At 45.2% G+C, this 11,150-nt stretch overlaps 1 protein-coding gene across 1 annotated transcript in view; it reads left to right on the plus strand.

Moving 5' to 3' along the window:
- Positions 1–2,317: 2,317 nt before the first annotated feature.
- The window catches only part of LOC101581205 (pulmonary surfactant-associated protein D), a 14,091-nt gene continuing 5,258 nt past the window's right edge, over positions 2,318–11,150 (plus strand). The window contains exons 1-2 of the mRNA XM_023701285.1: positions 2,318–2,526; positions 4,720–4,921. Of these exons, the coding sequence (XP_023557053.1) occupies positions 4,723–4,921 (199 nt within the window). The 5' untranslated portion in view covers positions 2,318–2,526; positions 4,720–4,722. The remainder of the gene's footprint in view (positions 2,527–4,719; positions 4,922–11,150) is intronic.

Consider the following 11,150-nt stretch of genomic DNA (forward strand, 5'->3'; position numbering starts at 1 on the left):
ACTTGGAGGCAAGAACAGAAATCAAGGCCAAGAGCAGTGAGCCACAAACCCAGAGTAAGCAAAACCAAGTCAGGCTGGGGTGGGGAGTGCTTACCCAGAGTGCCTGCTGGCGTGGGAAGCTCCCTCATGGCTCGGCGGTGACAGAGACCGGAATGAGCAAGTTGACCCTGGATTTCACCAGTGGTGTGAGCAGCCAAGTGTCACAGGCCATTGCTTAGCTCAGACAAAAGTACAGCTGATGATGTCCACCAGAGGCAACAAATACTGATGAAGTGATGGTGTCAGTGGCTGGCTACCAAAGCCACGCTGTGGTCATGCTAAGCCTTGTCTGGGGAAGAGAGTGGTCAGGGGCACCCTGGAAGATGGCCTCTGTGATGGCCATCTGAAGTCTTTCTTCTTACCTGTGTATGTGTAACTGAGGAAAACAGTAATCATCACTATTAGTGAATAAGTTGAATCAGAAATGAAACTAGATTCTGCTAGAGTAGGAAGCTAGAACACAAATATAACGCAATGCAATAGGGTTACAGTGTAGTACCAATGCCATTACTGAGGCGTGGAGGCAAGAATAAGCTTTGTGTGTGTGTGTGTGTGTGTGTGTGTGTGTATTTAATTTTATTTCATGTTGAAAAGTAAAAACAAAAACAAGAACAAATAGCCAAAACAAAGACAGAATCAGAGCAGCATACAACAATACACATGTTACAGATTTTCAAATCAAGAACAACAAATGAACAATGGATGCTATATTACATATTTTTATTATCAAATCTGTTGCTCAGATTAACAGATATAGATAAGTAAAATTGGACAAAAAGTCAAAGATTAATGCTTGCTTTTAATAAACATTCATTTTTCAAAAAAAATGAGAATAAGCTTTATGATGCCCATGGATTTAACTAGAATCATTTCCAAAAACATCAGGCACCCATGGCTCAGGGAGTGAGGTTTTTATGGAGTTGCAGAAGTGGAGGTATAGAAGCAGAGTGGCTCATCATTTGGGGCTTGCATTTTACAGTATTTCTCACAAGTTCAACCTTTTATGAGAAACAGAAAAGCTTAACTAAATAAACAGAAACTGAAGTAAACTGGTGGAAACATCTTTACCATCTTACCTCTCTGTGGGACCGATTTTCTATTACACCAGAACATTATGAGAACCTCTTTCACTAGCTAAGAGGAGCTGGAGTGAGATATCTGATAAAAAAAAAAAAGACAAAGTTCAGGGCTTCTAAAAATAAGTCACCACAATTAAAGATTAGTCCATCCATCACAATAGAATTTGAAAACTAGTCTTTGTGGGGAAAGTGAACAATAGCTCAAGCATCCACCATGCTGATCCATAGCTCAAGGAAAAATATGAATATCCTAGGATGAGAATAGCTATGTGTCAATAGTAAAACAGATCTGCTACCAGAAGTACAAATAGCTTTGCTTGGAATCCTGCTTCCAAAAAAAAAAAAAAAAAATTGGAGAAACAGACCTTGCCCTGCCAAATGAAGAGGTTGGGCATTAAAGGTTCTATAACATGCAAGATGTCATGAGCAGTATCAAAAGCTAGAAGTAAGTCAACCCTACCAATGGGGTAGAGCAAGAGGAGAGTTGGAGATGTCGGTTTAGTGGCATATGGAGCTAGGCAAAGAATCTAGAAGCAAAAGGCAACCACAAGAATCTAGAAACACCAAAGATGATAGCAGTGACAGTGGATGGAAGGTGCTGTACAGGCAGGGAAAAGTCAAGGGCTGGCTGGAGAGGGGTATTAGGACAGCAAGAGCTCAGGGGTTCCAAGTAGGCCAGTGAGCAAAGCAAACCCTATCTAATGAGATAGAGAAATGAGTCTTGGACAGGCAAAGCTGAAGCCTGCAAGGAGAAGTCTGATTCACAAAAAGCAAGTGAAGAGCTCTCTGAATCCTAGAGCAGGATGCAGATGAATGTCTCATTCTCAGGGCAGGTTCCCTAACCACTGCCCCCCACCAGTAGCTGCCCCTGCTGCCCCTTAGCCTGCCCACTCCTACCTGGGTAAACCAAGCAATTCTTTCACAATATCTGGGCAGTTGCTGTTGAGATGAAAAAGAAAAAAAAAACAGTGGACACAGTAGGGTAGGGCCCTAGCTCTCAAGATAGATGGACATGCATTGTTTTTGCAATCGTAGGCCATTGTGCAATGCCCTGGTCTCTGGACCCAGATCTCTGGACACTTAGAAAACACAGATGCTGGTGATGCTGCTTATCTTGCAGGGTTACAGGGAAGGTATAGATGTGACCATGGACAGAGATCATTCATGAGCTCTAAGGGGACAGTTAAGCAGAGCACAACTAGTAACCACATATAGCAGTGGCAGCTGTCCAGTGGGCATGTGGGGTAAGAGTGAGTCAACAAGGAAGAAAATTGTTCCGCTTCTTCAAGGGAATTCTCAGGAAACTGAAACTGGGCGGCTGGAGTTACAGGGCAGGCATAAATATCAGGTGCATGCTGAGCCAAGACTCATTCACCAGGAGCTCCTGGGACCCTAGAGGAGGTGACCTGTGAGTGTTTCTATTTATGCCTTATTCTATTTCCCCCTATTCTGTGGATGCCCCCCACCATCAGAGTTATTTATCCTACTTGTGTGGAGGAAGCTTGGGTTCTGGATTGAGGCCGTGCTTCTGGAGTCATGGGTTTGGGAGGTGGTGGTCACGGGGGAGTGAGAAGACCCTCTTCTGCCCTAAGTTCAGCTTCTGTGGCCTCAGATTTGCTTCCTGCATGAGAGTAGAACGGATGAGTGTGCTATGTGTCCAGATGCCGTTGTGTGGAAGTACCAGGTGGAAGCACATTTTGAACTTCAGTCTTGTCTTCTGTTCTGTGCCTGATTTCTTCAGAAAGGATAGCGGAGGAGGATCAGCAGGCATTGTCTGATCTGAGCACATCCTGGTTCCACCTGTGAAGCAGTGATAAACCTACTTCTCTCGTGGTCGCACATCTTTGCTGTTACAATGTGCTCACTGGATTAGGTCTCTTAATTTCCAATCCACATTCATAAAAGTTGCGCTTTTAAATAAGCCTTTCCTCTGAACACTAAGACATGAATGGCAATGTCTTCTGCACCAGCTTGAGTTTGTGAGCAGAAATGCCCGTGGTTTTTCTTAATCTCTAGAATCAAAGGGACCTAGAGTTAAGAAAACTAGAGGCCATGGGCCAGTGGCCTTGCCTTGGCATGGGCCTGGCCTTCAGTGCTCAGAACTAAGTTTCTACCAGAGTGAGGGCAAGGCAAGAGCCACCACCTGCCTCTGAGCTCACCTGGGTATTCCTAGAGACCCTCGGGATGCCCAAGGAAGTTGTGAATTCAAATTGAGTGACGTTAGTGAAAAATAAGAGTTTTCAGGAGTTGGAGAAGGTTGCACTTCTCTGGCCAGTAGCGCCAGCCCTCCACTACCCCAGTCAGCCCACTGAGCTGCTTCATCTTTCCACAGGACACTCCTGGCTTCAGTGCCTCAGTGACTCCTATGGGCTCTTCCTACTCTCATAATTTCAGTTTCTTTCTTTGAAAGAGACTGCTGTAGTGTTGATCTTAAATGTTACCAAGGTCCACATGTCAAAGGCTTTGGCCCCAACCTGTGGTGCTGTTGGGAAGAGGTGCAACCTTCAACAGAGATGGCCTAATGGAAGGACAATGGGTCTTTGTGGCCCCCATAAAGGGCATCTGGAAACCCCAGCCCCTCTGCTGTCTTTGCTTCCTGGATATTATGAGATGAACTTGCCTCCTCTGCCATGTACTTTTGAAAGAATGCACTGTGTTGCCACTCACCCAAGTAACCAAGGAATGAGACCTCTGAAACCATGAACCAGAATACACCTTTCCTTCTTTTAAGTTAGTTAATCTCAGGGGCTCATCACAGTGATAAAAATCTAACAAGATGTGCAGGATAGCATTGATCCAGCTCCTCAACATCTTGCCTGGGTGCCCTACCGATAGTTTCTCTTGTTTACCCTCAAACCAACCTTCCATGTGACCCCACCCACCTAGCATGTCCTCTTCCCCCATGAAACCCTCCTGTTCCCTCTCACATGGTCTAGGCAGACCTCTAGGTGTCTCTGGTCCCTCCAGTTGCTAATTTTGTATTTCAGAAACTTCTCACCTGAGCTCCCTCTGTCAGTTTCTCTATGGAGTCAGTGCTTGGTCCAGGAATGATAAATTGCTTGGCATACAAGCAGCCACAGTCCTAGCTTCTACTTGAGGCAGACACTATGAAACAGGCAGGACTCAGGTTCATTTTCATGCCAGTATGCAGACTCCAGTGATAACCTAGTCATGGCAGCAAGGAAGAAGAAACAGATTTGCTTGGTCTTAGTTGAGCCAACTCACTCATGGCACAGGCAGGGAGAGGAAGGACCAGAAAGAAAAAAGATCCTGCCCAGAGGTGCTACATGAATCCTTCCTGGTATGATAGGTGGCCTTCATGAGAACACTACATCACAACCACAGCTGTCATGGGTGTCTGAGGACTGATGGGCACTGCTGTACTCATTTCACAGTTCAAGTAGGAGAAGTTATGCTCTCCAAGAGCAGGCCATGTGTCTACCTCCCTAAATTGCCTTTGAACTCTTGCTCCTCTGAGCCCTACATTAGGAAAAAGGAGACAGAGAGAGAGAGAGATTTCTGACCACAGTAAGCTAGGTCAAGCCCTACCCTCTGTCCTGGAACCAACAGCATGACCTTTCTCTTTCTGCCATCTCCCCAGGCCATGCTGCTGCCCCTTCTTTCTGTGCTATTTCTGCTCACGCAGCCGCAGGGGAACCTGGGAGCTGAGTTGAAGCACTACCATGCTAAACCACTGCCCAATGCCTGCACTCTGGTCATATGCAGCCCCACAGAAAATGGCTTGCCTGGCCGTGATGGCCGGGATGGAAGAGAAGGCCCCCGTGGTGAGAAAGGAGATCCAGGTAAAGTGGGGATCTGGGACTTATCAGGTGGGGAGGTGGTCTTGGATGATGAACAATCTCTATCTGGGTAATCTGAAGGAGGACTTGGCGATAGGCTTCTCTTACCTTAAGGTCATGGGTTTCTCCTCACTGTTCGCTCCACCAGACACACTCTTCTACCAGTAGGCAAATGCGCGAGGCATGATAGAAATACATGGTGCATGTCTAAAAGAATGTAATTCATCACAGTGAGAGACACACTGCAATTAATCATTCACAAAATACTTTTCCCTGCTTCAGACACACCCACTTCTGAAGCACTTTTACAACTCCTCTTTTGTGAATGGCTTTAGTGGTGGTATCATGGCTGACTTGATGTCCTGAATCTACACAAAGCATTTCTCTCCTGGTCATTTGGACTGTGGGGGAAGAGCCAGAAGTTGCATGGTGCTAGATCTGGTAAATATGGTGGGCACCTATAATATTCAAATGGTGAAATTAAACAAAAAAGGGGATACAGATGAATGTCCATTTTGTATCTATGTATTCAAAATGGCTAAGATAGGTATATAGCTACATTCTCTTAATGAATAGAGGGATTTGTTCTAATGCTGTTTGTAAATAGGATATCATGTCTGCATCTTGTACAGCAAATAACTAATAGGAAGACAGTATTCAATGTGTTAATTATTGAAACTGTCCTACCAATTTGACTTGAAACTGTCTCATTGCTATTTGTTTCTCAATAAAATTATCGAAAATAAATAAATATTTTAAAAATATGGTAGACAATTGCCTGGCTGTTGGACAGCACTCAGCAACATCAGTCACTATTTTTGTTTATCACTCTTGGTAAGGACATTCACAAAAGAGGATTTTGGAGCAAGAACAATGGAATAAAGGGCCAGCCAAATAGCTCAGTGGATTAAGGCAACTTCAAGCAGGCACAGGGGCCGGAGGTTCAATCCCCAGACCTGTTGTGCTGGTTCTGCCCCTGGGGCATGCTGAGAAGGCAGTTGAGACTGGGCATGATGGCGCACGCCTGTAATCCCAGCTCTTGGGAGGTTGTAAACAGGAGAATCACTATGAGTTCAATCTAGTAGTGACACCCTGAACACCCTGTAGGCCCTTCTCTAAAATAAAATATAAAAAAGAAAAACAATGGAATATGTGTGTTTACAGTGAGGAGGAATTTTGAGGATGATTGACAGTGATGTAGCACCTCATGCGTTAATCCTGAACTCTCAGCATGCTTTGCCCCAATCACTCAACCAACCTGACTCCTCCTCTGGGGTTCTTGGGGTCCCCAAAAATAATAAGTACTGAGCAAATTACTTGTTGGATGGCCCTCTTCGACCTTGGCCTGGCAGCAAGCTGTTGTTCATTTTGATTAAGTGGTGTCTGTATAGCATGTTAAATATTTTTAAGAGTCAAACTCCATCCAAGGAGGAGAGGAAGAAATGAGGCACCATGACCACCTACACAGCCCTAGTCAAACTTTGCATTAAACTTCACAAGATGAGAGGGAGCTGGACTTCTTTGTATAACCCTGTGGGTGGGTATTCCAGTGGTTCATGTACTTCTACCAAAAAGCCTAACAAGGAATTTACTCATCTCCCTTACCAAATAAGAAAACTATGATTTTCTTAGTTACTTTTCTCTTGCTGCTGAGACAAAATATCCAACACCTGAAGTTAAAGAGAAAAAGCGTTATTTATCTTACAGTTTGTGGAGGTTTCAATCCATAATCTGCTGGCTGCAAGGCAGGGTAGGATGACAGAGGGAAGAAGTTCATGGGAGCAGAAGACAGCGAGAGAGTAAGCCTCCTTTCCTCTCTTATGTTGAGAGCAAGCAGGCTCCCCACCCTAGGGCAGGGGTAGCACTCACACCGCCTCCCTGTCCCCCTCTTGCACAGGCTCAGGATGCCTAGGAAGTGAGGACCCTGGCCACATTTCTTAGATTGGCACAATGAACAACATCCTAGAGCAGCAAGGGTGTGTCCTTTCCACTCTGGGGACACTGAACTGCTGAGCTACTTAGGGAAACTTCTAGACTTCTCAAGTTGACACAAATGTAACAACCGTTCTGGAAGGCTGAAAGGGCACGAGCTTCTGTGTTACCCAGCTTCTGTGTTACCCAGCTCAACTCCTGGCTCCATTTCCACAGCTGTGACCTGGTAGGAAAAGCCACACGGTATCAAGGAAACAGAAATAATGTTTGCCACCCGAGGACAAATAATTGGGCCAAATCGTTATCAAACTGAATCTTCAGAGTAAAGTTGTACTTACCTGCTGAACCAATAATGACTTCTGAGGTTTCCAGGGGTACTAGTAGATCAGGGAATCGTCAGCCACAAGTGCTGACTCTTGTAAGCCCAGCTGCTTTTGAGACTGAAGGGGCAGTATTGAAAGTTTGAGGCCAGCCTGAGCAATCAAGCAGGACCCTGTCTCACAAAGGGGGACCTGAGGGTGGAAATATAGCTCAGTGATAGAGCACCTGCCTGTCACATGCAAGACACAGGTTTAGTCCATAGAACTATTGAAGCAGAAATCCTCCCCCAACTGCAGTCATTTTGTTAAATATAGCTGTAGTCTTTGTGTTCTCTGCCACCGAATTCAGCTAAATCATACAATTTGTCATCAAGCTGAAACTTCTGTTAATGTGCTCAAAAGAACTTCACTACATACAACCATGCTCACTGTCGGTGACATCCATTCTACCATAACCTTCAGTGAAAACTTATCTCTTTTCTTATAACTTCTGTTTACCACTCTATAAATAAGATAAAATCTCTGTAATCAACACCTCAGACTTTGAAGATTAGTCCTCTGGGGTCTGCTAACATGCATCAATAAAATTTCACTTCTTCTCTTGTTGATTCAATTTTTCCTGCAACTCTGAAAAACAAACAGAAAACAATAAGGGAATTGTCCCTGGAAATACTATGCTCAACTTGGGAGAGGATCCAACTCTTATTGGTTTTATGGAAAAATTCAGTGAACCAAGAGACCACATGGCTCTGGTTTGAAGAAATCAAATAGTCTTTATTTCTTTGGAGTTTTCATTTGGGGAGGGGAGGAAGGAAACTAGTGGTACTTAAGAAAGAAAGAAGAAGGCTTTGTGGGGCAAGAGAAAGGTATTTGTTTTTCCTCTATGGGTCAAAAGCGCTCCCAACTGACTGAGCTGGACCCAGAAGTGGCTGCCTAGGGATGAACTCAGAGGGATGGGACTCCTTAGCTGGCCCTCTCCAAGATCTGCAGCTCCCTCTGGACCTCGGGGAGGGCAGTGGATTGAATACCAGGGTAGGCAGTGGCAGGGTGGGGTAGTGGGGGGAGCTTGCTTCAAGGAACATGGAAGAGACCTCCACTATCTGTGCAGGTACCGTGCCCCACCCCCACCCCACTCAATTCAACCCCGGCTTTGGGTTGCTTCTGGGAGAGAGGACAGCATACAGCTTGGCAGGGAGTATGGATGTCCTCTAGCTCATCACTTCTGGTCACTCTAATCACTTGACCATTGTCTCTGAGAATGGATGTGTCTGAGAACGTTGGGAGCTGGGAGTATCCTCAGAATCCTTAAACAAGTAGACCTGTGTCACTCTAAAGCCTGCACTTTTAACAACTTACTCTGTAGGCTTTGAAGCCTGTGGACCTCATCAGTAATTGCTGAGTAGGGCACAAGAGCAGAGATCCTTAAGCAGGGATGGAGGGGGGAGCTGGAGTCCCTCAGGGAGCTCACAGACACATCACGGGGAACAAGTAAGGCCCAGAAGGGGCAGGTCCCTTACAGCCGGAACATCCATCATTCCTGCTCAGAAAGATTCTCCGAGAGTCCCTCTAAGGATGCTCATCTTCCTCACAACACCCTGCAAGTCTCCCCGTGACCTCTCTCTAACCCTGCTTGCTTCTCTGCTCTCACTGCCTCCCACACCCACTTTACTTAGCCATGCTCATTTCTTCCTGGACCTTAAACACCTCTAACCCCTCTCTCTTGGGTCCTGTCATTCCCTCTCTTCATAGTATACTCCTTCCACTGGGAAGGTTCACTGCCCCTCTTTCATTGGACATTTTGTTGGACACTTTGTTTCATTAGTGTCTTTGTGAGGGTCACCAAAACTGGTGAATGCTGCTGTCAAGTGCTTTCCAACAGAAGAGTCTTGTAAAACAAGCAAACAAACCTTATGATGTGTCCTCATCTACCTTATTCACCAGATTTGGCACCATACAATTTCTGATGCTTTCCCAAAGTAAAAATGATCCCCTTCAAATGAAGGGTTCCCTAACTACCATGCTTACAACAGGTACCACTATCTTCAACACTCCCTGTGTGTTATCTGACCTCTGTGGCGCTTACTATAACCCAGCATGCCATGGACATACCTTTTAATTTTGGTTGTCTTATTTTGTTTCTATAGGGTTGAAGTTCATGACCAAGGGATTTTTTTTGTCTGTTTTGGGCACACCACACCAGCACTGAGGACAGTTTCTAGTACATGGTAGAAGCTCAATAAATATTTGAGTAATGAGTAAATGAGTGAAAGATTGAAGAGAAGAGGAATTTCAAGGCTGGCCAAAATGTCAGACCATAATGATTCACCTCAGGTGGTGTTATGGTACAGGGCTAGATAGCTGGGGAATCCTGGAATGGAAAGCATCCTTAATGCCTTAGGCAGTGCACTTACCAGTTTTCATGTCTTTGAAACATATTTAAAGGAAGAAAGGTTTAATTTGATTCATGACTTCATGTGATTCAGAACAGGGACAGTGGGCTCAGCGTAGACACATGGTGGAGGAATGGTGGGTGGAACACACAGGCTTACTTCAGGGCCACCCAGAAGCAGAGCAGAGGAGCAGTGCCAGAGAGGAGAGACCAGAAATAGTGTCTGAGGCCATGCTCGCGTGGCCACCTCCACACAGCCAGGAGTGTGCTTTCCTAATGCGCCAAGTGTTTCTTAATCAGGATTAACAGTCACAGGCTGCTTGTGTGCTGCTGTTGAGGTGGGAGGCCTTCCTCCACCTGGGAACCTCTCAGCCACCAGAGTTCATGCACCAGGAACTGGTGGCCTCTAGCCACATCCTTGTAGAGTGGTTGTTTTCCATTGGCCCACTGTGCTGTCATTAGTCTGGCCACAGTGGAACCCTAGAAAGGATGAGTCTGAACTCGGCTGTCTCTGCCCTCAGCCATGGACATGGTTGGAGGTGGGGCATAAACCTGTCACTCTCTGCTTCCATGCCACGCTTATCAGGGACTGCAACCAATGCCAGGGCACAGTTCCCAGAACAGAATCTCCTTCCACCCAGCTGACTCTGTCACCCACGTCCCAATCAGACTCCTGCCCCTGGAAAGCCTGTGAACTCCTGTCACACAGATGTAGTTTTCCTGTCTGAAAGACTACTGTTTCCTCTCCAAAGTGACATAGAGAAGACCACTCTGAAGCTGCACGTGTGTGTGGGACCAGGGATGCCATGGTGAGGTGGAAGGCTTCTCCCACACTACCTGTCTCACCTTTGCCCTCTTTCATAGTGTATTATAAATCTCTCATGAAAACCAACGAGATATCTCACTGTTCTAAAGTGCCTGCTTGGGCAAGCTTACACAATTGCACAGAGACCTCGGTTTGCTCTCCGGCACCACATGCAGTGCCAGCTGTGACCCCCAGGTGAACCAACCACAAAAACCAAACAAACAGAAAACAAATCTCTTATGGACCAGGGCTCGAGCCTAATAGTCAGATCCAGCCCAGTGTTAATCATAAAGTCAATATGAATAGATGGATTTTTTTAGTTTTTATCAATCTTATTAATTGTATATCTTAATAGAATTCAATATATTTCCAGACATGTACACAATGTGAATTATATAGATGATCAAATCCAACTTCTCTTCACCCCATACACACCCTTCCTAATCTTTAATAGTCTCTACATTTAGGTCAACATTTATTAGCTCCTATATGTGGGAGAGAACATTTGTCTTTCTGCATTTGACTTATTTTGCCTAATGTATTGTGCCCCAATTCCATCTGTTTAGCTGAACAGTACAGGCTGAATAGTATTCATCAGGTATATGCACCACATTGTCTATATACATTTATTTGCTGATGGGCACTAGACTGATTCTACCATGAACAGTACTGCAATAGATATGGAGGTGCAGGTATGTCTTTGGCATGCTAGTTTCATTTCTTTGGATAAACACCCAGAAATGGTGTAGCTGCATTATACAGAGAATCTAGTTTTAGATTTTTTTT

Source organism: Octodon degus, unplaced genomic scaffold, assembly GCF_000260255.1.
Source record: "Octodon degus isolate 3935 unplaced genomic scaffold, OctDeg1.0 scaffold00132, whole genome shotgun sequence".
Lineage (NCBI taxonomy): Eukaryota > Metazoa > Chordata > Mammalia > Rodentia > Octodontidae > Octodon > Octodon degus.